The following is a 26,261-nucleotide window of genomic DNA, read 5'->3' on the forward strand; positions in this document are numbered from 1 at the left end:
GTATCGATACATGGGTAACTTAGATCGCTGGCTCGATATTCCACTTGCCTGCAATGAGTTCCGAACGCTTCCAAGCATTGTCTTTCCAAGTTAGAGGGCAACACATTTCATATCGTGGAGATGAGGCTGGAGGAGTGGAATCATGTAATTTTGATCGCTCAGGAATCTGAAGAAGCCGCTGCGCTTGATCAATGTCCAGCGCAAGTGTCAATCTCGACTCATTCATATCCTGTTCCTCTGAAGGCGAAGGCCTGGTAAAAAATAGAGCCACATGCAGCGGAGCCATACTGCCGCTCTTACAAAACCCGCCCGCGCCGTCAGGCACCCCGAGCAATCGCGTGCCCTGCGCAGCGGACGCCCCTCCCACATTCCAGACAGCACCGGCACTGATCTGCCGCGTACCAATCCTGATCCCATCACCATCAGAAAGCGCTGAATGATCCAGTAAATGGGGCACTGGATGGGTAGAGAGGATTCGCTGTTGGTTGTGATACTCTCTCCCGGATATGACTGTCCGAGGGCGACGCCCTTGAAATGGGTCCTTACGCTTATCCCGTTGCCTATGAAGTTTCTCCATGGGAGTCAACAGTTCTGGATGGATGCTCACGCGGAACGTGGTCACCATCGAGTCCGTGAGTTCACGCTTCGGGATGAAACGGTCACGGCTCGGAGTCGGTCGAGCCGGCTGATGATCCGCAGTCTGACGTCTCCGTGGAGCATATGCTGAAGTCCTCTGTGACGTAGCTTGAGCAGACCTTGAGAAACAAGCTCCATCATGTCTCGCTCCCGCACGAGGCACAAACTGAATAGTGGCCCGGATCCGTTGCTTGCACTCTGTCTTAGAATGGCAAGTACGCTCACTTGACGACAGTCGTTTTTCCGACTGCCGCGAACAATCTGTGGAATGATCGACTGAAGAGCTGTAAGAATCTACTGGCGGGGGAAAGGAGTGGACAGTTGAAGCAGAATGAGAGACGCTGCGCCTCGGAGGGCCGCGGTTCAAGGAGTGGAAGGATTCCGCAACCATGGCCGCATTAGCAGCCATCGAGGCTTAGTTGAGACATGTGCGGGCGTGCTAAACATGTGTCTGCATAAGAAACGTACGTGTAGGACATTGATGTCCATGAAGGGTCTCGAGGGAATTGGGGAAAGATGATGCCCAGAGTTAAGCACGTGATGTCAAATTAGGGTTACCTACCTTATTAGGTAAATTATACTGAGCGTGTTGCTGACTAACTATTCGTAACTACTTAGCTTAGTTAACTCTCATCACGTGAATTTTACTTACCTCAACAAGCTCAGACCATGAGTGTCTTCAAACAAAGTGAGTGAAGGGTCCGAAGGCGAGGACCGATCGAACAGCTGCAAAATATTCATTACTTACTGTAGCTACCTATGAGTACAGGTTATAATCTATGTCAATCAATCTCGCCTCTGTATACACTCAGTTATCCAGATATCAATCTCCCTTGCCAAAAGCCAACTTAACCAACCAACACTTGCAACACCGCGTCTAGATCCCTTCCATACAACCAAAACCAGAAAGATAAGAACAAGAATGAAAGGAAAAAGAGCTCACGGAAACACACTGTAAAAAGTGAAAAAGTATAAGACAAAGCTCTTGTAATGCATAACCAGATGCCTTCCACGCCAGGTCTATGTTCAGTTGCATCAATGGTGTTCATTCCGTCAAGGAAAGAATGAAGGGGAGGACAGCAGTGGGCACGGCTCACAATGGAGTGGTTGACGTTGTGGCACAAAGATCAGATGGTGCATCAGGCGCTATGTGTCGAATGACCAACGCTGCCGCAGTGCAGGATCTTACGTCCCGAATTGCGGATGGTGTTCCTCTGGCTGTTACAGGATTGTCAGCTTGATGCTCAATGAGAACTGGACGGTGATGATACTCGGCCCGTTTTCATATCGTTGATTTGACTCCGTGTGGTGCCTGGTCACTCACCTGCCCATCGGCCAGATATCCGACCTGGACTGCTGGTGTTGCATAGTTGGAAGAATCATTCTAGAAGATGATTCCACGCGCGATAAAGTCAGCAAAGACAAACCTCGTGGGATTGGTGGAATTACGAATCAGATTCCACGACACTGGGTTCGAGGGAACTCGATGATAGCGACTCCTCCGACAGGCCCAGCGAATCCGTTTCCTCGCGGTGCATGGATGAAGAGGACGGCGCCGAGAATTCCTCACCCGAATCCCGACTTGCAAGGCTCCTGCTGGAAGATTAGTCGTCTCTAAGAGACGACTAATCCGTCGGGAGGAACATCTGCGACGAAGACACCAGCTCCCTCAGATGTAGCTGCTGTTGCTTTTGGTGACCGCGGATAAGAGAACTTGTTCCCCAAAATGGCAGGGGTATGCAAGATCAAAGCTTTGATGACGTCCTTCTTCAGACGGAGAGCCAGCTCCAGGTTCGACCACGTCTTGCTGGTATTCCGTAAGGAGCACAACGTAATACATTGCATCCGGTGTTCTCGTATTGGAAAGGATCAAGAAAAGCAGTGCCGAAACGGGAACACTGTAGATACTTATGCCATGCTGCAAGTGATATAGGAAGAAGCACAATTGATTCGGGAGCTGAAGCTGAAGTGTGCACAGCCCTTCATTTTCTGGGATCAAATTCACTATCACATTTTTTCGAGAGACTCCCGCAAATCCAACCAACGCCCTCTTCGCAACGGGTCCAGCTTCATCAATTCTGCCAGCCATTGGAGTACCTCGGCTTTGGCATCCGCAGCCAGAGTTCCCTGAATCTTAGCCGCCAGCAACTCACACTCGATCAATGCTTGGTACAGCCATTTCGAGTCCTCGGCGCCATCGAGCGTCTCGAGAAGCACGGATTTCTCCTCCCTGATGTATTGTAGACGCTCGGAATCGGACAGATTTGGCGCAAGGGTCTGCGACGCCAAGGTGGGATCAAACGTGCACATCAGGTCCTGGTGGTGGAAGAAGATGGACTGGTCATATGGGTCGATGAGAGCGCGGCGGGCAAATTCGAGTTCTATATGCACAGCAATCAATGCGAACCCCTCCAATGCCGCGACGAGCCCTACCTTCATCCAAGACCTTTTTCCGCTCCTCGTCCGAGGCCGATTTCTCATCGAGATACTTTTGTAGCAGCTTTGCCCGGTTATGCCAGGCTGAATAGTTTGAGAAATCGGCCCGGATCATTTTGGTCGAGTACTCTAGTTCCGACTGCGTCAAGCTCGACCGTTCCTCGGGCATCAATTCTTCCAAGGTGCTCACCACGAAACGGCGATAGCCCCAGCCATGGAAATTCCGACGATCAGCATTGAGCATCTTGCCGACAAGCGCCAGCTCTGTCTGCCAGAAGGGGACCAGGAGCGATCGGGGAAGCAGCTCTCGGGCTTGATCGAGGAGCCACATGCGGTAGTTCCAGATCCAGTAGCATTTGGGATGCTGTCGTAGCAGTGGAACCAAAAACTCCAGCTCATACTTGATAATCGCCGCAGTTTTGTCCGCGACGATCTCGTCCGATGCCTCCGACTTCGTCTGCGCCAGGTCCTGCTGCCGCACCAGCCGTCGATAGTTCCATATCGTGTAATACTCGGGGTTTCGGGTTAGCAGCTCGGTAATCAACTGCAAGGTTTCGGCCGTGTACTGGCCCTGGGAGACCTGCCCGAGGTCAGATGAAGCAACCAAGTGCGCAGAGCGAGTGAACCCGCCTTCTCCCGGACAGATTGTTCGAGGTTGCGATACTCTTCGATCCGCCGACGGTCTCTCTCAACTTCTTCAGCGGTCCTACTCTGGGCAACGCGAGGCACTCCATGCTACGAGGCTAGGATTAGCATCTTCCCGAGACACAAGCCATTGCATTGCAAACGTACGCTGGCCATGGTGTCGAAGCGGTTGAGTCCATGATGTCTGAGGGTTGGAGGGAAACCGTGATTGATAAGTTGTCGGAGATTCGGAGCAGTTTTTCCGTGCTACGTACGAGTACGGAGTAGGTAACTTACCTAGGTACGGTACGGAGTTTACGACCTACCTAAGGTACTCTACCAGGTACCTTTAGGTACCTTACGAGTAACTAGTTGAGCTATTGTTTTGTTTGACTAGAATCATCCGAAACTCACGTCCCAGTAGAAACTCTGCAGCTGTTGGGTCGGTCCTCGCACAGCCTTCGGCCCCTTTCACTCACTTCGTTGCAGGGCATGACTTCAGTGGAAGGTCTCTGCGCGTGGATTCATGTCCATGTTGACGCCCAACTTCACATCTTGATGATCTTGTCCTCACATTCTCAGGAATGAGTCTTTTGATCCGACTTCATCGAACATCCTGCCTTCACATGTTTCGATGCCTTCGCTGTCAGAAGAAGAGCTCAGGGTCATCAGAGACCATCCCTTGGGCAACGCTCTTGATACTCCCATAGAACCTCTTCGGGGCGTGGACAGTTCATACAGTTCTGAAGGCGTTGATGACGAGCCCAAGTGATTTGGAAGCCTGCTATCGAAACTATACTTGCTTTCTGCGAAACAGAAGCTGCATTGAAACTCCGCTCAAGGACCAGCGGTAGAGATCTACTTGCTGAACTTTTCTGTGTCTACCAAGGTCTCCGAAGTAGCGACGTCCACCCACTTCGCCCACTACCGACCCCTTTTGAAACTCATCATCCAAAAGGCTGCTGACGTCGAGATCTGGCGTGCTATCTTCGATCTCATTGTTAAAATCTCTCGAGCGACTCCACTACCACCGGTTGATCGCAATGTGAGGGCCAGCACGCCGTTTGGGACCAACTCTGGGTCGTTGCAAGGCAGCGGGCAGACTCGTAACCAGGTTGAACTCCGGGTTTTTCAGGAAATCCAACATTGCACGTATCGGAATGTGCGAGGATTTCACGAGAAATATTTCGAGAATAAAGACTGGACGGATCGCGCGCAGAAAGTATACCAATGAACGAGGTACCTTCATTCTGGAGGCAGATGGGATGGTCTTGGTAATCACCCTTCGCAACAGGAAGTGCTTGACTGGCTGTCCAAGCTGCAAAATGACTTTCTCTCAGAAGAACAGCGACGTTACTACACCATCAACCTCCCGCGAGAGCTTGTTGGTGGTGAGGCACGACGGCAGATTTATGTTATGGTCAAGCAAAAGAACGAGGATACCTCTGACGATGAGCACGACTGGAGGGACATTGAGGTGATCGGCGAGCTCAAGGCCTCCAATCATGGCGTGAAAGAACCGCTGGTACAGCTCGCTGTATACGCGCGAGAGGTTTGTGTCTCGCAGCCGACACGACGCTACCTCCACGCCTTTACAATTTGCGGGTCTTGGATGACGACTTGGGTTTTTGATCGCTCAGGCTGCTATGACCCTGATCCATTCAATATTCACCAGCAGCCAGAGCGTTTCATACAGGTGATTGCTGGGTATATCATGATGGATGAGGAGCAGCTTGGGCTAGACACGTTCATCGAGCGTGACGGGGACGGTTATTTTGTACAAGTGGAGAAGAATGTGCGGATCCAGTTGGAGCCGAAGCCTCTGATCCGCCAACGGGCGATCGTTAGCCGGGGAACCTCCTGCTTTCTCTCCAGAATGGCAGACTCCGGGAACTGGGACTACGTGACCAAGTTTTCGTGGACGTCAGACCGGCGGGAGTCTGAGCCGCGTCTTTTTCAGCTAGCAAACGAGAAAGGAGTTAAAGGCCTTGCCAGACTGGTAGGACATTGCGACATCACCAGTATTAGTGAGATGCGGTCAGTGATGACGTTCAAGGAACCTTACACTTTTCGATGCACGCCCAACGTATCGCCGTCGCAGTCCGTTCATCCGCTATGCCCTGCTGTTTCGTCCAAAACCCCCAGTTCGACCAGCGCTGTAAATGCATCCGTGCGTTCGGGCAAGCGCAAGTCAACTTCTGAATACCCTGAGTCTAAGCGACCTCGGTTTGAAAGTGATTGCGCGAGCGCTCAAAACGAGGTCACATTCAAAGTGCAAGAAACACAAGGAACACTAGTCTGTTTGTTCCCCGTGAGGGTCCGTACGATAATCGCATTCTTCGCTGTCTGGTTGTATCTCCTACTGGCCGGCCGATCTATAAATACGAATCGCCCCTGGAACTGTTGGGGGCACTGCGCGATGCGATCAAAGCACATCGGTCTCTTTACCTTGAGGGCAAGATTCTTCACCGGGACATCTCGGAGAACAACATCATCATAACAAGATCGTGCAAGAGCCGGTTATTCGGGAATGCTCATTGACATGGATCTTGCAAAAGAGCTCGGCAAAGGGCGAAGCGGCGCTCGGCGCCGTACTGACACCGTGGAGTTCATGGCTATCGAGGTGCTACTGAACGACGATCATACTGTACCGGCACGATCTGGAATCATTCTTCTACGTGTTACTCTGGCAATGTGCCCGTCATGGGTGGGAGTTTGTCGGCAAACCGCAAGGCCAACCTTTGCGCAGTCGTCTCACAAGCTGGTACACCGGGACTTCTGAAGATATTGCCGTCGCAAAGGGTGGCCTTGTTGAGAGCCCGAGGAGATTTCAGCTCCTTACCGACGAATTCCCCCCCCCCCCCCGAGCTGGGGCGTCTGAAACCCTTATGCCAGAGGCTCCGTCGCATTCTGTTTCCATTGAATGGTCATGAATTTTCCACGGGGACGCCGAATGATCCGAAGGTTCTCTATGAGCCCATAATTGAAGCCTTTGACCAGGCAATTGATGACCTTGGCAATGGGGAATAGGCCTCCCCTTCCATTCTATTTGTACGTTCATCCTATCCCAAGGGGTCGACTACGTAGTAACGCCATGTCTAGCTTACGAGCTCGTGAAGTCGGTATCTGATCTTTGACTGAGCAACCGGATAAACACCAGGCACAGCGGAGAAAGGGCTGCCTGGAAAGAATAGAGGCACTGACTAGGAAACACATCAGATTAATCAGTAGGATCCTGTTGCTGGTGTCAAATATTGAATGCATCGACTCGGGGTTCAATAGGGGAACTGATGTAGGTAGTTGTTATAGTCGCCAAAAGAGAAATCAGTACAGTAGTAGTGAAACCCCCTGCGAGCACCGGCAAGACAAATAGTACTACTATGTAGTAGTTGTGACACGTACTTGTACGGCTCCTCGCATGTCAGAACTTCAGTGAGTGGAATCAAGGTACTACCTATTCCTGAAAACACGCGCGTAGAATGAGATTCCCGCAAAAGATTGAAGGTTGATGAGTTTGAACTTCTCGAACTGCGCCCAACTTTATCACTTGAAGGCCTGCTTTTGCTCCTTATACTCCGTACACATGCCCTGACTTTAGCATCAGAGATTTTTGTTCGCATTGTTGAGCAAATTGGAAATGATTCCGAGAATCTCGGCCATCTCCTTCTGGGAGATGTCCTGATAGCCAGTAGATACTGTAACTCAGGTGTGCCTTACCTCCCTCTGTCCCCTGGGGCAACAACTATCTGCTGACAGTGTATGTGGTTCCATTGGTAAAAGACGAGTAGGTACAGGCGATAATTCTCACTTCGCAAACCTGGAACACGGGATGCCTCTCTCGAACACTGTGAAACTCAGCACGGATAGCAATGGTTCCCTGGTGGCGATAGACGCTCCCCCGGCGCTCGTCAAGCATTTTCACCCCAACAGAACTGACTGGCACGTTGCCCTCTACACAGTTTCAAGCCCTGCTGAACGTTCCCAATCTCAAGAACCCTCCTACGGGCAGCATCATCTCGGATCCGATGCCAGTCTTCCCAAGGATAGGACGATCGAATACTATAGCAAAGGAGCACTTGCGCCATAACACGCGTGCATCCGCGTCCCCTCGGCACCCTGCTTTGTTGAGGCCTGCTTGATAGCTACTATGTGCATCTGTCTCCAGTGGAGAACGAGCTGCCGTCCCCAGCCACTTGACGGGGGCATCGTACATGGCGGATTACCGGTCCTAGGTAGTACTTTACGTGCATAGACGTGGGTATCTCGATCTCGATGCACTGCAGCCGGATATTCGAGAGTACTTTAGCTAGTCGACGCGTTTCTGAAGGATGACATAACTTTAAAAGCCTGCTGCACAGAAGGAATTGGAAGAAGCGTTGAAGTGTTGCTAAAAAAAACCGCGTTGGAAGGTGGTGGATTTTACCGCCGGTTGAACTGGTTGAACTGCCATTTCTGGTAGTCAATAAACCCCCGGGCGCGAACCCCCAAACGGCCTTCGTTTTGGCCCCAAACCACCCCGGATCCAGTGCTGTATTCCCCGTTCTGCTACAAGTGTCGCTGCGATTGGCGTGCTCTATTGGTTCCACGGCATTGGACTGTCTCCTGGCGGCCGGGCCCGTCCCCCTGGCTGAATTCCTGGCTGAAATTCCAGCCTGGGGTGGAATTGCTGTATATACTGTCCCATGACCTGTTCCCAACCAAACCAGGAGTGACGATCACCCGACGATCAAGCAAGGGAACGCTGTTTCTGCAAGCCAGCACCCTTGCCTTTGCATTCTGGCCACAATGACTGCCAGTCCGGAGCCCAAGGCTGAGGCGGAACCGCTCGCCGCGTCGCCAGACTCAGTCGAGGACACCGCGCAGGAACATGAACAGGAAAACGGCCTGTCTAGCCCATCATTACCGCAGAGTTCCTCGACGCGTTCTCTAACCGATCACCGCCTGTCGAACGGCTCGTCGTCCGTGACTACTCCGCGTGCAGAGGATTCACCAGCATCGCCGATCAAGGCGGACGAGTCAGCCAGTGCAGACGCAGAGGACCGGAACGAAGCACCGGAGACACAAGAGACGCCAAAACGCCAGACGCAACAAAAATCTCCGCTGCTGACCGCGCATCGCCTCTCCACAAGCTCCTCGTTGGATGACGTGAATCTGACCGGGAGCAATAACGATGCCGGGTCGGCCACGGCCAGCCCCGGCCCGGAGACGACCACGACAACCAACACCACCTCCACGACGACCAGCGACTCCCCTGCTGTAGGTTCGCCCTCAGAGCCGCAGTCACGCAGGAGCTTGCAGTCGACCATCATGTCGAGCCTGCCGTGGTCGTCAAGCGGGTCGAATTCGAATTCCAAGCCCCCGACACCAACAACTTCATCCTCGTCTGCCGCCGCGGCGCCGTCCGGCCGCAAACTCACGAGTCCTTTCTCGTGGCTGTCCCGGTCGAGTTCCAAGGAGGTCAAGTCTCCGCCATCCTCTCTACCCAGCGAGAGCCGGCGCAACACCGCGACTTCCATTGCGTCATTGAGTAGCGTTCCGGAGATGCTGGGCCGGCTGCCCGAGAATGACGAGGACGGTGATGCCGTGAGTACCAGTTCGCGGCGGCCGGCTCGCAACAGTCTCAAGGACCAATTCAAAATGCTGCGGATGCGGGAAGAAAGCGGCGAGGGCGATCGAGCAAGCGTCGTGTCAGGGACTGCGTCCGCTGGACCGGCGCCACCGGGCAGCAGTAGTGCGGCCGGCTCCGAGGATCAGTCGAGACCGGCGACGGCGAACGCGCCGACCGTGAATCCGAACCTGCCCCCCGGCACGGTGTCGGGGATCGCCGCGTCGGCAGCGGACGCGTCCGCGCCTGTGGACTGGGATCTATGGGCGCAGATTGTCAACCATGGCCCGGAGGCCTTGAAAGGTACAAATTCAGCAGAGATAAGTGCGGCGATCCGCAAAGGCATCCCCCAAACGATCCGAGGTGTGATTTGGCAAGTTCTCGCCGACAGCAGAGACCCGGACCTCGAGGAGGAGTACAAGAATCTGGTGGCGCGAGGAACGGACAAGGAAAGAGAGCGCTCTGCGAGCATCAACGGACACGCGGGGCTAGTTTCCGAGAAGGGATCGCTGGCATCGTCGCGGTCGTCGATCCGTTCGGAGAGCTCAGTTGTGGGGGCGCAGTCGAGCCATGCGCCATCGCCGTCGCCGTCCGTCTCCCAGGATGGGCAAAAGAAAACCAAGTACGATGCAGAGGCGATCCGGAAGCTGGAGAAGACAATACGAAGAGACTTGGGATTTCGAACGAGCTACTCGAGGTACTTTATCTCACAGGGCAACCAAGAGGCTCTCTTTGGATTGTGCAAGGCGTATGCGCTGTATGACGAGGCAGTTGGCTACGCGCAGGGAATTAATTTCATTGCGATGCCTCTACTTTTCAACGTGAGTACCCTACAATCAAGGTGAACGGGAATGAAGCTGATAATCCACAGATGGATGAATGCGAAGCGTTCACACTGCTGGTCAAGCTGATGTTCAAGTACGGGCTGCGTGAGATGTTTCTTCCGGACATGCCCGGCTTGCACCTACACTTGTACCAATTTGAGCGGCTACTCGAGGATCTCGAGCCGGCGCTGTACTGCCACCTGCGGCGTCGCGGAGTGAGCCCGCAGCTATACGCGACGCAATGGTTCTTAACCCTGTTCGCGTACCGGTTTCCGCTGCAACTCGTCCTGCGGATATACGATTTCATTTTCGAGGAAGGCCTGGAGAGCACAATACTGCGGTTTGGGATTGCCATTATGCGGCGCAACGCGGAGACATTACTGGAGATGAAGGATATGAGCTCGCTGTCGCATTTCCTCAAGGAGCGGCTGTTTGACGTGTATATCGACCGGCAGCCGTCGCCGAGCTCGATCCTGGAGTCTGGGTTCTTTGGGTCGTCCGGGAACCAGGACCGGGAGGTGTACCGGGCGGACGTGATGGTGCAGGACGCGATCGCGGTTCCGCTGACGGCGGACATGATTGAGACTTACACGGCGGAGTGGTCAGAAAAAGTTCGGGCAGAGAAAGAGCGGGAAGCAGAGTTGGAATCGCTACGACAAACGGTGGCGGCGCAGGCGGCACGGATCCGCCAGCTCGAGGAGCAGGCGGAGCGGACCGACAAGGAACACGTGCAGCTGGCGTCGGAGCTGGTGCGACTCAAGGTCGAGAACGAGGAGCTGCACGACAAGAACGAGAGCCTGCTAGGCTCAGTGGAAGAGCTCAAAAGCGTGGTCGACAAGCAACCCGCCGAAGTCGAGGAGAGGCTCCGCACCGAAATGGAGCGCATCATGCAGCGTAATATCGAGGTGCAGAATGAGAACCGCTCTATGGAGGAGCAGCTCGCGGAGATGGAGCGCGATCTGGTCGCCACGAAAATGAAGTGGGCAGAGGCGAGTTCTTTTTCCCTTGCGGTCCAGTCTAGGATTTTTACTGACAAACCCAGCTGAGCGAAAACCACGAGTCCTTGAAACAGAAATGGGCGGATCTGCGTCGCGCCCTGGACGGGTGATTGTCTTCGTCCGCTCAATCAACTTAACATTCTCCCAATGTGTTACTCTTTGTCCATATCATGTATCTTCATGAGCAGTAGACTTTGTCATTGGTCTAGTTCCATGGTGTATCGTTAGATGTTGGCGTCATGTTCGATAAACACATAGCATCTGTAGCCATACTAATGATCATTCAACGTTAACACTCAGACCTTGAAGCAAGCAAACAATCCCCGGGTAAGATGACTATGAAGCCCCCAACTCCCCAACACCCACCGGCTCCGGCCTCGACGCAAAGAGAATCTTATACTTGACCACCTCAACAACCTCCAACTCTTCCCCTCCACCATCGTCATCACCGTCCTCAGATCGCCGCGGCCGCCGCCTTATCACGGCAACCGGCTTCGGCAACTTCTTTACTTCCCCCGTTAACCTCTGAAAACAACCAACATACAAATAGACCTTCTTCATCCACTCTGTTCCTTCATTCTCGCCATCGCGGTAATAGTTTGGGAAGACGAGAGTTCCGAGTTCGGTTTCTATGGACGGCGATGCTGATTGGCCCTCTTCGTTCGCAGCATCATTGTTGTTGTTATTGTCTTCCTGCTCATCAATGGCTGCGGTCTCGACAAGATTGTCGCTGATGTTGATCGTTCCTTGGATTTCGAGGATTGCAAGACCAGATGGGGTTTGTAGCAGTGGTGGGAAGGGGTTGCTGGGACGGGTGCTCGTGGAAGTCCCACTGTCGTTAGAGGAGGAGAGGAGATTTGGTGGGTTTGCTGGGTTCGGAGGGTGGAGGGGAATTGACGGCATGGTGGTGATGCTCACTGCAGTCAAGCAAAATGACGGTATGTATCTGCGGGATGCGACAGGGCCAGACGAAGTAGGTAACCAAGGTAGAGTACTCCGTCCCGTACTGTACTCCGTACTTAGGTTAACTAGTTAAACTGGTTAGTGAATGTGTCGTTCCTGGTCTTATCTTATCGGTTTATCTTATCAGTCATCAAGTACGAGTATCCAACTCGTACTCCGTACCACCGCGTGCATCTTTTGAGTCGACAACAATGGCCATGTCAATGATCATGGCCCAAACAATGAATACTCCGTATGTGACTTTCAGATCAAAGAAGAAGCTTGCAGGCTTGTAGTCATTGGCTACTGAGGCAACAATGACAAGGCTGCCTTCACTTTTTCATCACAACTAGGCGGCGGCCTTCGACAAAAATGCACGTTATTCACTCTCACATCACACTGGAATCGACCAACAACGGGAGATTTCTCCAATGGCAGCAGATAGGCTCTTACTGATTAATTCGTATATATCTGGACACATGATGGTAGCTGTGCACATAATCCACGGTGACAACACAATCATCTGGCTACATCTCCAGTCTATCCCCCTCTCTCTCAGAGACCATCCAAGCAAGCTTTGGAAATTGTGCAAACGGCTTTCTCAGATCCACAAACAGCTGACCTTGGGTTTCTTCAAGTTTGAGAGGGAAGGAGTCAGATGAGTCCACCTTGGGCAAAAGGTCGGCAGTATCCCTCTGGGCCAGGGCCGGCACAGGCTAACTTCCACAGCGATCCAGAGGGAAGGAGTCTGATGAATTCATCTTGGCAGCAAGGTTGGCAGCATCCCTACGGGCCAGCCCCGGCACAGACTGACTTCAGCAGCGGTCCAGTGGGAGGAAGTCAAATGAATCCATCTTGGGAGACAGGTTGGCGATATGCCTGTGGCCCAGGCCCGGCACAGACTAACTTCCACAGCGGCCCGACGGGAAGCAATCAGACGAATCCATCTTGGGAGCAAGGCTGGCATTATCCCTACGGGCCAGGCCCGGCACAGACTAACTTCCACAGCGGCCCGACGGGAAGCAATCAGACGAATCCATCTTGGGAGCAAGGCTGGCATTATCCCTACGGGCCAGGCCCGGCACAGACTAACTTCCACAGCGGCCCGACGGGAAGCAATCAGACGAATCCATCTTGGGAGCAAGGCTGGCATTATCCCTACGGGCCAGGCCCGGCACAGACTAACTTCCACAGCGGCCCGACGGGAAGCAATCAGACGAATCCATCTTGGGAGCAAGGCTGGCATTATCCCTACGGGCCAGGCCCGGCACAGACTAACTTCCACAGCGGCCCGACGGGAAGCAATCAGACGAATCCATCTTGGGAGCAAGGCTGGCATTATCCCTACGGGCCAGGCCCGGCACAGACTAACTTCCACAGCGGCCCGACGGGAAGCAATCAGACGAATCCATCTTGGGAGCAAGGCTGGCATTATCCCTACGGGCCAGGCCCGGCACATGCTAACCTCCAGAGCGGTCCGGAGGGAAGAAATCAAATGAATCCATATTGGAATGGTTGGCAGTATCCCGGCAGACCAGGCCCCGCACAGGCTAACTTCCACAGCAATCCACAGGGAAGAAGCCAGATGAATCCATCTTGGAATGGTTGGCAGCATCCCAGTGGTCCACGCCCGGCACAGGCTAACCCTAGCAGCGGCCGAGCACCTATGTCTCATACAGCCTCGCACACCTGGCTCTCGGACGAAGCAAAGGAGCGCGACAAGTTCTTCAGGGTCCAAGCCAACATTCCCTTCGTGGCACCGCAGTCGCCGTTCGTGCCGCGGACGCTGGACGCCTGGGTCGACCACCGGGTGCGCCGACTGGATGACAAGATTGCAGAGGAACGGCGGCACATCGAAGTGAAGACGGCCACAGCGCAAGGCGAGAGCAAGACCAGAGTGATGCCAGCGTTCGGCGGCAAACAGTTCAACGACTTTCGGAGCCCCGTACTTGCATTGGAGTCCATCTGGAGACCTGGCGAGGAGACGACGCCAGCCAGGCCGCTGGCGCCCTGGCCGGATGCGTCGGAGCGCAGGCATGAGGGAAACTTGCGCAGTCGCTCGGGGTACAATCGGTTTTTGCCACTGCCACGCTTGCCGGGCAATGGCACAATGACTTGGAAGCAGCGAGCACATAAGTTGCCTTTTGAATTTGACGCCGTGGGACTGCCGAAGTTGAACCCGGAGGAGATGGCGGTTGAAACTGATGAGGACATGTACTTCTTTGTTGGAAACGATCTCCTTCGGAAGCTCGATCGGTAGATAGTTTTTTCAGCTCGTTCGCGGAAAGTCGAGCTGATGCGATGTCATGAGGCAAATCAAGAGTACCGGTATGATTTCCGAATTCATTCATGTTCTCGTTTCCCGTAGAAGTGTTGGAGATTGGAGTAGCGTCGTTACGCTGGACGAGAAGTCGTCTCGTCGCAGACTTCTTCCAGCCGCTTCAAGCCGCGGATCGTCTCCGCTACGTACTCCTCCGGAGTTACGCCAGGCTTGTTGAGCTTTCCATAGCGGAGATCACTCAACTCGCCGACAATCTTCTTCATATCCTCCAGCGTCTTCTCTGCGTCGTTTTCTGCCGCGGCAATCTCCCGTTCCAGCGCGACGCATGCGCGTTCCATCTCCTCCACCAGATCAGTAAACGCATAGCACTCCACCGGACGGCTTGTCGCGCCGGCGCCCGCAGAGGAGGACCCAAATAGTTGCAAATCCAGATCCATTTCGCGGTGGTCATGCGCATCCAGCCCGTCCACGCCACGCATCTGCAGCGCGTTGCGCAGCTCCGCTTTCTGCCGCTCACCGCGCCGGACTTCATGCAGGATGTTTTCCGAGACGCGGTCCATGTCCTGCGACCGCAGCTCCTGCAGTTCGCGGTAGAGGACCCGGATCTGGGGGTGCGACTGCAGGCGCTTGGGGAAGAGCTCGGTGAATTTCTGCAAAGAAATGACCGTGGGGAGCGCTGCAGGCGAGAGGAGAAAGTTGCTTAAAATGGAGAGCTCGGAGGGCGTGGAGCGATCCATGACTGTTCAATTTGATGATGATTGATTTTTTTTATTCCTTTGAATGGACGTAGAGGAAGGAAAAATAGAAATAGGTAGAGGTGAAATCAACGTAAGGATGAAGATAATTAGGGAGTTAACTGAGTTCTTCTGTTCTCCGCCTCGGTGGAATACTATTCAAATATCAAGAGCGAAATCTAGGGAACTCCTTTTCACCCCTGTTTGATTCCATTCACCTGGTTGGCGTGATCTGGGGTTGGTTCCTGCGATCACATTGCAAGTCTCGTTTGAGACCAAAAAATATCAGTGATAGACACGCTGTGCATTGCTGTCTTCAAAAGTCTACGCTCGGGAGTTAACCTCTTTGACGGTGCTGGTACTAACCTCGCCTCCAGGGCTAGTTCTCAGTTGGCGATCTGCCAAGTAGCCAGTTCTTCAGAGAACTGATATCAGCTGGCGTCTTGAGAGAGCTTTTTGATCACTGAAGTTTCGATCAACAACTCAAAAAAACGACAACCACGGTGGAATCCTCTCGACGCCGCGGGCGAGGATCCAGATCCATCGCCAACAACATGGCCCCTGTCGGCCCGACTTATCAAAAAGACGAAAGAGTCCTCTGCTTCCACCATGATATCCTCTACGAGGCTAAGATCCTTGACATTCGGCACTCGGATCCTGAGGACCGGAAGAGCCCCTACGAATACCTAGTCCATTACAAGGGATGGAAGAACACGTAAGTCCCTCCTTTAATCTTCAACATGATACATTGATAGCTGACTTGATACGAAATGTTGCAGCTGGGACGACTGGGTGCCTCCGGATCGCCTACGCAAGTTCACCGAGGAAAATCGGGAACTAGCAGCGACGCTGCGGCGAGATGCTGAGGCAGCGCTGCGGCAGCGGTCTGGGCAAAAGTCGTCCAAGCGGAAGGGGGGCTCGGACTCTGGGCGCGGCAGCGAAGAGAGACAGTCATCTGTGCCCGCGCGGGGATCGAAGCGTGGACGAGATAATGACATCGAAAAGGTACTTTGAACTCAAACCACTTTTTTCACCACCAATGGTAGGATGACCTAATCTTTTCTTTTTTTTTTTCTTTTTCCCAGGAGGAGCACTTCTATCAGCGGCCCTCCATCCGCATCACCCTCCCCGACAACCTCAAGGCCCTCCTTGTCGACGACTGGGAAAACATCACCAAGAACCAGCAGGTGGTCTCCCTGCCGGCGACGCACTCGGTCAACCAGATCCTCGACGCCTACGCTGAAGAGGAGCGCGCCAAGCGGGGGCCCAACTCTGCGGACCGCGATGTGCTCGACGAGGTGATCATGGGCCTCAAGGAGTATTTCGACAAGACGCTCGACAAACTGCTGCTGTACCGCTTCGAGCGAGAGCAGTATCGCACGCTACGCCAGAAGTGGGAAAGCGGCGGCCGCAACTCGTCCTACAAGGGGCCGCTGGATGTCTACGGAGCGCATCATTTGACGAGATTATTCGGTAAAGAGGCACCTTTTCTACCCTTGCATCATGGGCGTTCTATTATTCTTGCTAACGGATTGAAGCAACACTTCCCGAGCTCATCGCACAGACAAACATGGATCAACAATCCATCAACCGTCTGCGCGAGGAACTCTCGAAATTCACACTATGGCTCAGCAGGCATGCCGACGAGTACTTTTCGGACAATTACGTCAGTGCCAGTGGTGACTATCTGGAGAAGGTGACGGGGGTGCCGGTGACTGGTACGGCTTCAGCCCGGCTGGTTTAGTCTTTCTGTCATCCTTGTTGCCAAGTGAACGGTATCACGGGAAGTGTCAATTATGCAAATGGAGATACTGTAGTTCAAAGTTATCTATTCAACTCGAGATAATATGCCGAGCTACTACACAACAAGCCTCCTCGCATCCTCACAAGCGTACCTCGCCATCCTCTTCAGCACCAACTTCCAGTCCGCTTCTCGCCACTTATCCCACGCGCGCAGATCATCGCGCGGCTGGATACTCAGCGTATCATACCCTTGCTTGATGATCTGATGCACCTCGCGCGGACTGAGGTTCTTTTTTCTCGACGCGGGGATCGGGGCGGGCTCTCCGCCCGGTGATTGCGGACGCGACGCGCCCGATGAATCCGGTTGAAAAAGCAGCGAGTGGAAGTGCCGTGACACGGTGAGAGGGATGTCGATGGCGGCGTAATTTGTCGGTGCAGTCGGGTGGGGAGTGCTGGTTGGAGAGTGTTTGGTGGTGGAGGAAGAGTCCGGGTAAGGAGTGAGGTTGTATGCGGATTGAAAGCGCGCAATGATGGGCCCCGTTTCGACGATCTTGTAGAAGAGATCGTCGTAGGAGGCCGGGTCTGGGAGGAAGGTGTCGCCCGAGGACAACGCCACGGCGAGTAAATTTGTGAGTGATACCGCCAGGACGTGCACCTGTGGGTTCGTGGTAAGGTCTGATACGTAGGTGGTGAGGAACCGCATGAGCGACAGGAGCGTGCGCCAGAGCTCAGACCAATGGTATGTTAATCGTGTCTTGTTCGAGGAGAGATATGTGAAGAGTCGAAGGAGGATGGCAATGGTATGGCTGTTCGAGTCAGTCATTACCGCTGACATACCGTTGATACAGAGAGAAGCCAGCATACCAGTAAAGATTTGCATCGAGTCGTTTCCGAAGGTTGTGCGAAATGGTATCGATCATGATGTCAAATATGACGGTCGCCAGAACGCGGTCGCCCTGGACAACTGGGAGGTATGGCTGCCGCTGGCGACAGAGCCGCACTGCGCGCTTGGTGTCGTCGCTGCATATTCGCTTGCACAGCACCGGGTCCTCGACTATAATGCGCAGCGTAAACAGCGCCAACTCCCCGTACTGGCCGACACGCGCTGAGCGATACGCGTGTTGTAGCAGATACGAAGTCAGCGAGAGGAAGCTCGCAAACGACGACTCCTCCGTGCGCTTCTCCGGCATATGCGTGACGAGGTTGTATGCAAACAGTTTGTTCGCGTTGGCAAAGTCGTACGTGGCAAGCAAGATCGCTGCTTCCGGTGAAGGCCTGTTCCAGAGCGTCAGTATCTCCTGACTTCAATGGGGATCAAGGGTGTGACGGACAAGGCTGCGAACGCCTCTCTCGCCTCTTCTGCTGACGGCGTCGTCGGACGGTCTTTGCGGGGAGTTAGAGCCCGCAATCCGAAAAAGATAAGCGTGTTACTCAAAGTCCAGCCCTCAGGGAGGTCATCCTGAACTGCAACGTAGCCGTTTCGGAGCCCGGCACAGGCGAGGCCGATCCCTTGGACTATCTTTTGAATGGTTGCCTCGTTGACAAAGTCATTGAGGCGCTGTTGATATGGATTCTGAAACTCAAACTTGTTGTAATTGGCCAACAGACCAAGGAGAACAAAAGGCTCAAGCACGTGCAAAGGGGTATCCAAATCATGTACAAACTATGCATGTTAGTGATGCCTGTAGATCTCGCGGCAGCATCAAGCCCACCTTCATGAGAGACGGGAACAGATCGCGATGCGTAAAGTACGAGATCAATCCAGTCTTGTACGCACCGCTAACAACGGCGATGGCCGTTTTGATGGCTTGTCGCCGGAGGTCGACTGTCGATGTAAGCCGCGAAATCAACAAAAGTCAGAGGGGAAACATACAGCTCGTTGCATTTCGGATGATCCTGTCCAGAGTCGCAACAAAATCGGCAAGCACTTGATCGGCCTCGTCCAGGCCAGCTAGAATGGTAATGATGTCCGAACTTGGATTGGTATACTTTTTCACCAAAATGCTGCCGAGGAAAATAGTGAGAGTCTGCAACCTCCGTCAGTGGTGACAGTAGCAACCGATAATTGGAGCTGCCGGCGTACTTCGAGCGCATATCGATTCTTGGGCGCATCCTCCAACGCCGCCTCTCGTATTGCGCGAGCGAACAGCTGTTGCGTCTGGGCCTAGAAACCACGGTCAACACCGTTTCGGATGCTCGGCGCTACGGTGTTCGCGCACCTGCAGGGTCAGCAGATCATCCGGCTCAATCGCATCGAGAATGCGGTGCAGTTGCGTCTTTTCGGGCGACAGCAGGAAGAACTCTCTCCAGAAGCCTTCTGTCGGTTCTACATCGGGGTCCTAGCTGGCAGTTAGAAAAATTGTCTATGCGCCGATGGGCGGACGTACTCGAAACAGGTTCTCGTACAGCTGGACAATCTTGGGCTGAAAGGTCTCCGGTCTGCGTTGCTGCGTCAGAGGGGACTGCTCCATGGTCTCGCCGACGCTGCGCCGTTATGCTTCGGCCATGGTCGACGATGTTGACGCTTTACCCTGTTGGTAGGCCTATCTTATCGGAGGACGCGTCAGCCACAGTAAAGCCACATGTAACTAGCCACATATCACTAGCCACATCATCCCGTGCTACGCCACAGTTCCTCTTTTTGACTTTTGCCCATTCGGCCAGTTGGCCTAATACTTTTCCTGGGCCGTCGCGAGCCCATCGCCAAACCACGACGATCCTTGAGGAGGAACAGCTAAGATCAAGCTAGCCTAATTTATCCGCAGAATGACATGATCACGGAGAATTCGCGGGCTTCGGCTTTACATCAGGTGCTTTTTCCTGCCACCACTCGCAGAGCATGCATAGAAACACCTGCCCGCTGATTGGTTAGTTAAAGAGGAATTAGTCAGCTCTCGGCAGAAGCTCTTCCCGCGGAAGAAGACCGCCCGACCTCAGTTCATTCATTCAACCTCTCCATATGCCTCTGTTGTTGATCGGATGTTCATATCAACGCGCGTTTCACCGGCTGTTACCTGCTGCGTAACATCTCACATCTCTGTTCTGTCTGTATTCCTCTCTCCCACACCATGACGCCCATGCGGATAGTCCGGCTACCGGTGACATCATGCGTGGCTACGTTGCAGCATGCTGTCAAACCAGCCCGGATAGTGCGCTCATTCTCTTCATATGGAGCAACCTACAGCTCGTCACGGCGTGATATGCAAACTGCGACCGCATTTCGACCACATGCACTTCCCGATAACTTTCCTGTTCCTCGAAACATCGGGGTGCCGGACACCTCGATCGCGGCGGATCCCCCGTTCAACAAGGACCGCGACGCTGCTCAGAGCCTGAACGAAACCGGACAGTCATCTCCCGCCAGTCTCCGAGAAGGAGAAGCGCAGAAGTCCGCACCAACACAGTTCTCGACCACGGACACGGCGTCGGCGCCGGAAACTCAGCAGAAGTCCCGGCGGTCTCGCCTGCGACCCAGAAAGGCGGCTTTGACCTTGACACCGGCAGCTGTTGAGCAAATGCGAACATTGCTATCGCAGCCCGAACCCAAATTGATCCGCATCGGCGTGAAGAACCGTGGCTGCTCCGGGCTCTCATACCACTTGGAATACGTCGACAAGCCGGGCAAGTTCGACGAGGTTGTCGAACAGGACGGCGTCAAGGTGGTGATTGACAGCAAGGCCCTGTTCAGCATCATCGGAAGTGAGATGGACTGGCACGAGGACAAGCTCAGTCAGCGCTTTGTCTTCCGCAATCCTAATATCAGTAAGTGACCTCTCCGGTGATAGTTTTAGGGCAAGCTCTGACGAGCTTCTAGAGGAACAATGCGGCTGTGGTGAATCTTTCATGGTTTAATTGTATGACTACGGGTAAATACTATTGTGATCGGTGCATAAAAGGCGTTAGGGGCGTTCTGGGTTTCGGTCAGGCTGTGCAGCGAAATCTCGCGGACATGGTTGTTTGTCATGTCATGTCTTAGATAGGTCAGTGATCTTGCCTGTCATAGAAAAATAGTAGAGAAACGATATCATCAAGGGCTTTGAGTCACAATTCTTTCCGCTCACTCCATTTCTAACTGATTGTTACTCCGTTGTGCGTATACTCCGTACATGGCCGACATAAGGCAGTTTGATGGCAAACAGTCTTTGTCCACGAGCGAATCACATTGCTCGGAGGGCATATAGAAAAGCATGATTGGTCTAGTGGTAGAATTCATCGTTGCCATCGATGAGGCCCGCGTTCGATTCGCGGATCATGCATTTTTTTTTTTCCCTTCACCCTGCTCTCCAGGTGTCTTGAGTCTCTTGACGCTTTGAGTTTACGAGGATCAACAATCTCAACTGAACCATTCAACAAGCCCACCACCATGGCTACCACGTAACGAACGAACAAACGACATGGACACGGCAACCCCCCAGTATTCAATCCAACCCCCAGATGATGAGCTAGATTCCCCATCACCATCATCCTCTCCGCCCGATGTCCTTGTTACCGTCCGCTTCTCCGCGTCCATTCCAGATATGCAGCTGGAGATTCCCTCCGCAAACACGACAACAGCCGCGGGTCTCAAACAGATGATCCGCGCGCGGCTGCCGAAGGAACTAGCAAACCGCCGAATTCGATTGATCTGCTCTGGCCGGGGACTCGAAGATGCTACGTCGTTGACGCAGGCACTGAGAGTCCCGGGACCGGAGTCATCATCGACATCTGTGGCCGATGAGGAGGGAGGGAAAGGGAAAGGCAAGGGCAAAGCGCCGGTGCCCAACCCACCGCATGTATACGTACACTGCTCTATCGGCGACATTTCCCTTTCTTCCAGCGATCTCGCCGCGGAAGCAGCGATATCCACGACGAGACGAGCACGACAGTCACAGACAACGGCGACGGGCGTCTCTGGCGGCGCGCAGACAGAAAATGAGAATAGCGTCCTCCCTGCCCCCCGTGGGTTTGACCGGTTGCTGTCCGCGGGTTTCACGCCTGCGGAGGTTTCTGCCCTGCGATCTCAGTTCCTCGCGCTGCTGTCTCTGTCGCGGACACCAGATACGATGCCGTCTGGTGCGGAGCTGCGCGAACTAGAGGATCGGTGGATGGATGAAGGGAGCGGCGCCGGAGGGGCAACTCTCGGTGGTCTTGAAGGAGGAGGAAGAGCGGGAGGACCGTTCTCCGGTGAGGATGACAGCAGCGCAAGCTCCAGCAGCGCGCTGGACGATATGCTCTGGGGCGCGGTCATGGGCTTCTTCTGGCCCGTGGGATGTGCCATGTGGCTGCGGCGGGAGGAGAACGTGTGGAGTTGGCGCAAAGGGCTGGCTGTTTTCGTGGGCGTCGCTGTCAATGTTGGCTTTGGCGCGGTGAGGATACTAAACTAGCAGGGATTTAAATCTGGTTATGCCAATGGATAGACTGCATGGGTTGTTGGGTCCTTGTGCACTAGGTTTGTTCGATACCCATATGCTCGAGTGTTTCGGCATTCATTACTGTACATACAGACGAAAGACGAGTGACATTATGAATGGCCAAGCAGGAAAACGTGCAGTATAGACTCAAGGGACAAGGACAGAACGCCAGCGTACCCAATCCAATCCCAACGCTCACCGGAATTTGCTGTAGATCACAGCAAAAATCAACAAAATCAAAACCGTGATGATTGCAATCGTGATTATGCGATTCGTAGCCATCCTATATGACCGAAAAACAATCAGTGAGTGACGCCACAAAACTGACCGAAGCCAAGGGGCACAATACCTACGAGCCATTCCCCGCAGGGTCTTGATACTCGTATCCACATAACCTTCGCTCTGATGAAGATTCATGCGCGTATGCTCGATCGTCTCCCGCTGCTGCTGGAGATCCGCCAGCGTGCTGCGGCCAATATCCTCGGTCTCGAGCGCGATGCGCTGACTTTCCTGCAGGCGGGCGGAGCTGCGCTCGAGGCGCTCCGTGCCCGAGAGCAGCTGCTGTCGCTGCTCGAGGTGTGCATCGTATGAATGATCGTCAGGGTCATCTGTGTACCGGTTGCCGAACAGCGCACGCCGGTCATCGGCAAGGGACTTGAGCCGTCGCTTCAGAGCGTCGATGTCGGTCTGGTAGTTGCGGAATCGGGCGTTGACTTTGGATCGTGCGGCCGACGGGATGTTTTGCTTTTCCATCCGCATTTGATCTAACTGTTTTCATTCGAAAACAACCATGTGCGCAAATTAATCAATGTCCCGAACTCGTTATCATGACATGTCCCCGGATAGTATGGAACATGGAAAAGGAATGGCGCAGGCAAACCAACCAGTTCGGTCGCCTCCTCTAACGCCCGCTCCGCCTGGCGGATCGCAGCTTTCCGTTGCTCTCCCGTGCTCTCTGCGATCTGGTCCAGCTTCTGGTCCAGGTCTGCCTGGACCAGCTTTAGTTCCGCCTCATAGCTGCTGAAGAGTTCCGAGCCAGCGTCGGTGTCGAGCGGATTCGTCATCGCGTCGTTCGTACTCGTTAAAAGTAAACAAGAATTCAGAACATAGCAAGTAAACAAGGAATGAGTGAATACGTAATTTCAGGACGAGTACACCGGCTTCAATTCGATAAGGGCTGGGGCTGGGGCACCAAGCCAGCGGCCAATGATGACTGACTTGCACGTGATTGAGAATATTCATATTCACGTGATCCGTCGATGAATAAGGAAAGCGCGATAGTTGTGTACTGTATTCATTTTCGTCTTATCCTCAGCCTTGCGTCTCGGTCTGGCGGGAGATAATGACCTGTCCGTCGCCGGCTCGTTGGACTTGGATCTCGAGGTACTTAACTACAAATACTGGGCTTTCACTGTTAGGCCGAAGATTGCTTTACAAAACGAATCGAACGTCTGTTACCATGCGAAGGAAGGCATGGCAACAGCAGGGGCTACTGAGCGGTTCTACTTCATAGTTATGAGGACCACTCTCCGTATCATGATGCAAGGATCAAGAACAGAGCTCGGCTTGGAGAGATCCTGCGCACAACACCCGTCATACAAGGGTAAGAAGAATGAGTCTGCGTTCGTTAGGCGCGGGAAACTTTGGAGAGCCTTCAGAGATCACGAAGGTTTTTTGGTACCAGTGTCACCGATTGGGAAACAGTTCGCAACGAGTCAATGAACTCTTGTTAGTGGAAAAAGTACGAGTAGGCACCTCAATGGAGGAGGGAGCAATTCGAGCACGAGCACCAGCGAAAGTTGGAGTGGGAAAAGAAACAGAAACAGCATAGCGAAAGAACTTGAAGAGTTTGAGAAGAAGCAGGACCTGGCACAGCTGAGGAAATTCTTACAAGGCTTCCACACAACTAGCATGCGGATCGTGCGTCGGTACCTCCTGCATGAGGTTGGGCTGATGCTCGTTCTAAACACTTATCCTACTTCAGAGTCGCTATTCTCCTTGACGCCCCGGCTCCCATACATGGACACCTGCGGAGACGTCCACGAGACGATAAGACGCGGTCCATCCGCGGGGCTAAGTCCTCAGCACTCAATATCACCAGCGAACGCCATCATCAATTCATGTACATACTCGAACTGAATTGCTTATCCTTGTGCCGTTTCGAGGTACTATCGATGACTGGACCCAGGAATCTTAATTCATCTAGCATACAGTACAGTAAAACCAACCGACCAACCCATCAAAACAAGGCAAGACCGACATCATTAGTACATGTAAGCGGAAACTCATGACACAAAATTAGCACCCTCCTGACCCGCCAACTCCGCGCTGCGTTTCGCATCGATGAACAACTCCTCGCACTCAGTAACATCCGGAACGTCGATCGCCCCCGGCCGGCCGTTGACGCGAGCCAAGATGCTCGCCGGGGTGAGCAACTGCAGAGCATAGCGCAAGCTGACCTTGGCGCCGTGCTCCGCGACCCTGTCGAGCGCGGCATCGGTGATGTTGAGCCCCTCAGTGCGGGCGCGTAGGCGGATGATGGTCTTGATCTCCTCGGGCGTGTACGGGTGCGTCGGGATGATGAGCAAGCGGGCGAGCAGGTCCGGCGGAATACCATGCGCGGCGACGATGTCCCCCGTGCCGCGGACGACGGTGTTGCCCCGGTTCGAGGCCAGGATGACAATGGGGGAGATGGGCGATTCGAGGGCGCGGTTTAGGTATGTGAAGCATTCGATGTCGAGCATGTGTACCTGTATCGGGTCAGTATGATCAGTTAGAAAGTCTTGGAAGGGAACAACAAACCTCATCAATAAACAGAACTCCGGGAACCAGCTCGGCGACTCCCTGGTCAATGTACCGGCTGACAACCTTGTCCACCTCCTGGCGCAGTTTGTCCGTGATTTCCGTCTTCTTCGGCTTCATCAGCTGGCCCATCATGCTCATCACGTCCTGTCCGCCCTGCGGCCGTGCGTTGGCCATGTCGAGGTCATGCAGGGTGACGTCCTGCACAATTTCCTTCTTCTTGTGTACTTCTCCCTTAGGTACCGGCACGTACTCCTCCGCCTCGAGATCAAACTCTGTCGCGTAGGCATCCGAGCGCCCTACACGTTTGACTGCCCCCGTGTTCGCCTCAATATAGATGACATCGCCCACCGTCACCCGCTCCTTCTGAATCGCCTCGTAGATGCTCGGGTCTAGACGCAGCTTTTTCGTTCCGCGGTACGACTTGAGTCCGATTATGAGGTGGCTGATGGTCTTCCCGTATCCTCCGAGCGGGTTCTCTGCTTCTTCCGGGGTGAGCTCCGTGACTTCTCCTTCGTAGACGTCCTTGGTTTCGCGGACTCGCAAGCCTAACGAATGACACTCAGTACAATTCGAACCCTACCCTCCTCGGTGACTGGACTAACCAATTGCTCTCCGGAAGTTCTCCATCAGCGCTTCCGTTTTCTTAACCTCCGCAGAGTATACCTCGCTACCGACAATCGGGCAGAACGGCACCTTGGTCCCCAGCTCCTGTGACACCGCCAGAGCTAGAGCGGTCTTGCCGGTTCCCGGGCCACCGGCCAGGAGGACTGCTCGTCCGGCCATTTTCTTTGCCTTGATTAGATCCACGACCACACCACATGCCTGTGCCAAGGTCAGTAACGGGAATCGAGCTGAATTCTAATCAAGAAATCTGCGAACCTCGCGAGCTGCAGTCTGACCGACAAAGCCGTCGGCCGAAGGCTCCGCCGTTCCATCTGGACGTAACCCCAGTCCTTTGATATGTGTGTGTGTGGCCGTTCGGTGGTCGCGCGAATTGGCCTTATTGACCTCGCTGATCTGAACCATGGTGGGAGAGCGGCTTCCGTTGAAGCCGTGCAGCTCAAAGACAAATCAGAGATGCTGGCAAAGCGCAAAAATCCACTAAATAGCGAACTGTATCTTCGAACAAGGCGTGCAAACGATAAGAAAAGAGGGCTTCACGACCTCATCGCGAATTGTGCCTTTGGAGGAATAAATGTAAGTGTTCAATGGACCAATCAGAAAGCGTAAGTCCAAGGCGGTC

At 53.8% G+C, this 26,261-nt stretch overlaps 13 protein-coding genes and 1 non-coding gene across 14 annotated transcripts; 7 read left to right on the top strand and 7 right to left on the bottom strand.

The window, feature by feature from the left end:
* Window positions 1-19: 19 nt before the first annotated feature.
* On the bottom strand, window positions 20-1,045 carry VTN31DRAFT_5927 (uncharacterized protein; the record flags this gene model as incomplete). The annotated part of the gene is made up of 1 exon (XM_069406480.1): window positions 20-1,045. One exon carries the CDS (start codon window positions 1,043-1,045, stop codon window positions 20-22), a length of 1,026 nt encoding a protein of 341 aa, XP_069259009.1.
* Window positions 1,046-2,643: 1,598 nt separating this feature from the next.
* VTN31DRAFT_5928 (uncharacterized protein) lies at window positions 2,644-3,873 on the bottom strand (the record flags this gene model as incomplete). Its single annotated transcript, XM_069406481.1, has 4 exons — window positions 2,644-3,017; window positions 3,070-3,652; window positions 3,703-3,807; window positions 3,865-3,873. 4 exons carry the CDS (start codon window positions 3,871-3,873, stop codon window positions 2,644-2,646), a joined length of 1,071 nt encoding a protein of 356 aa, XP_069259010.1.
* A 1,240-nt stretch (window positions 3,874-5,113) lies between these two features.
* Window positions 5,114-6,196, top strand: VTN31DRAFT_5929 (uncharacterized protein; the record flags this gene model as incomplete). The annotated part of the gene is made up of 1 exon (XM_069406482.1): window positions 5,114-6,196. One exon carries the CDS (start codon window positions 5,114-5,116, stop codon window positions 6,194-6,196), a length of 1,083 nt encoding a protein of 360 aa, XP_069259011.1.
* Window positions 6,197-8,481: 2,285 nt separating this feature from the next.
* On the top strand, window positions 8,482-11,233 carry VTN31DRAFT_5930 (uncharacterized protein; the record flags this gene model as incomplete). Its single annotated transcript, XM_069406484.1, has 3 exons — window positions 8,482-10,122; window positions 10,173-11,114; window positions 11,168-11,233. 3 exons carry the CDS (start codon window positions 8,482-8,484, stop codon window positions 11,231-11,233), a joined length of 2,649 nt encoding a protein of 882 aa, XP_069259012.1.
* A 226-nt stretch (window positions 11,234-11,459) lies between these two features.
* On the bottom strand, window positions 11,460-12,026 carry VTN31DRAFT_5931 (uncharacterized protein; the record flags this gene model as incomplete). Its single annotated transcript, XM_069406485.1, has 1 exon — window positions 11,460-12,026. The coding sequence occupies one exon, from the start codon at window positions 12,024-12,026 to the stop codon at window positions 11,460-11,462; it is 567 nt and encodes a 188-aa protein (XP_069259013.1).
* Window positions 12,027-13,650: 1,624 nt separating this feature from the next.
* Window positions 13,651-14,325, top strand: VTN31DRAFT_5932 (uncharacterized protein; the record flags this gene model as incomplete). The annotated part of the gene is made up of 1 exon (XM_069406486.1): window positions 13,651-14,325. One exon carries the CDS (start codon window positions 13,651-13,653, stop codon window positions 14,323-14,325), a length of 675 nt encoding a protein of 224 aa, XP_069259014.1.
* A 134-nt stretch (window positions 14,326-14,459) lies between these two features.
* Window positions 14,460-15,083, bottom strand: VTN31DRAFT_5933 (uncharacterized protein; the record flags this gene model as incomplete). Its single annotated transcript, XM_069406487.1, has 1 exon — window positions 14,460-15,083. The coding sequence occupies one exon, from the start codon at window positions 15,081-15,083 to the stop codon at window positions 14,460-14,462; it is 624 nt and encodes a 207-aa protein (XP_069259015.1).
* Window positions 15,084-15,634: 551 nt separating this feature from the next.
* On the top strand, window positions 15,635-16,824 carry VTN31DRAFT_5934 (uncharacterized protein; the record flags this gene model as incomplete). The annotated part of the gene is made up of 4 exons (XM_069406488.1): window positions 15,635-15,795; window positions 15,860-16,085; window positions 16,166-16,553; window positions 16,619-16,824. The coding sequence occupies 4 exons, from the start codon at window positions 15,635-15,637 to the stop codon at window positions 16,822-16,824; spliced, it is 981 nt and encodes a 326-aa protein (XP_069259016.1).
* A 114-nt stretch (window positions 16,825-16,938) lies between these two features.
* On the bottom strand, window positions 16,939-19,294 carry VTN31DRAFT_5935 (uncharacterized protein; the record flags this gene model as incomplete). The annotated part of the gene is made up of 8 exons (XM_069406489.1): window positions 16,939-17,629; window positions 17,688-18,098; window positions 18,155-18,486; window positions 18,536-18,648; window positions 18,697-18,850; window positions 18,907-18,987; window positions 19,043-19,162; window positions 19,211-19,294. The coding sequence occupies 8 exons, from the start codon at window positions 19,292-19,294 to the stop codon at window positions 16,939-16,941; spliced, it is 1,986 nt and encodes a 661-aa protein (XP_069259017.1).
* A 597-nt stretch (window positions 19,295-19,891) lies between these two features.
* On the top strand, window positions 19,892-20,675 carry VTN31DRAFT_5936 (uncharacterized protein; the record flags this gene model as incomplete). The annotated part of the gene is made up of 2 exons (XM_069406490.1): window positions 19,892-20,585; window positions 20,638-20,675. The coding sequence occupies 2 exons, from the start codon at window positions 19,892-19,894 to the stop codon at window positions 20,673-20,675; spliced, it is 732 nt and encodes a 243-aa protein (XP_069259018.1).
* A 333-nt stretch (window positions 20,676-21,008) lies between these two features.
* On the top strand, window positions 21,009-21,079 carry VTN31DRAFT_t63. Its single transcript has one exon. It is a non-coding gene; the product is annotated as a tRNA-Gly (tRNA).
* Window positions 21,080-21,217: 138 nt separating this feature from the next.
* On the top strand, window positions 21,218-22,186 carry VTN31DRAFT_5937 (uncharacterized protein; the record flags this gene model as incomplete). The annotated part of the gene is made up of 1 exon (XM_069406491.1): window positions 21,218-22,186. One exon carries the CDS (start codon window positions 21,218-21,220, stop codon window positions 22,184-22,186), a length of 969 nt encoding a protein of 322 aa, XP_069259019.1.
* Window positions 22,187-22,408: 222 nt separating this feature from the next.
* On the bottom strand, window positions 22,409-23,277 carry VTN31DRAFT_5938 (uncharacterized protein; the record flags this gene model as incomplete). The annotated part of the gene is made up of 3 exons (XM_069406492.1): window positions 22,409-22,496; window positions 22,563-22,981; window positions 23,098-23,277. The coding sequence occupies 3 exons, from the start codon at window positions 23,275-23,277 to the stop codon at window positions 22,409-22,411; spliced, it is 687 nt and encodes a 228-aa protein (XP_069259020.1).
* A 1,221-nt stretch (window positions 23,278-24,498) lies between these two features.
* VTN31DRAFT_5939 (uncharacterized protein) lies at window positions 24,499-26,044 on the bottom strand (the record flags this gene model as incomplete). Its single annotated transcript, XM_069406493.1, has 4 exons — window positions 24,499-24,963; window positions 25,016-25,563; window positions 25,621-25,840; window positions 25,898-26,044. 4 exons carry the CDS (start codon window positions 26,042-26,044, stop codon window positions 24,499-24,501), a joined length of 1,380 nt encoding a protein of 459 aa, XP_069259021.1.
* Window positions 26,045-26,261: the final 217 nt, after the last annotated feature.

Source organism: Thermomyces dupontii, assembly GCF_041956625.1.
Source record: "Thermomyces dupontii strain NRRL 2155 unplaced genomic scaffold VTN31scaffold_6, whole genome shotgun sequence".
In the NCBI taxonomy this organism is placed as follows: Eukaryota; Fungi; Ascomycota; class Eurotiomycetes; order Eurotiales; family Trichocomaceae; genus Thermomyces; species Thermomyces dupontii.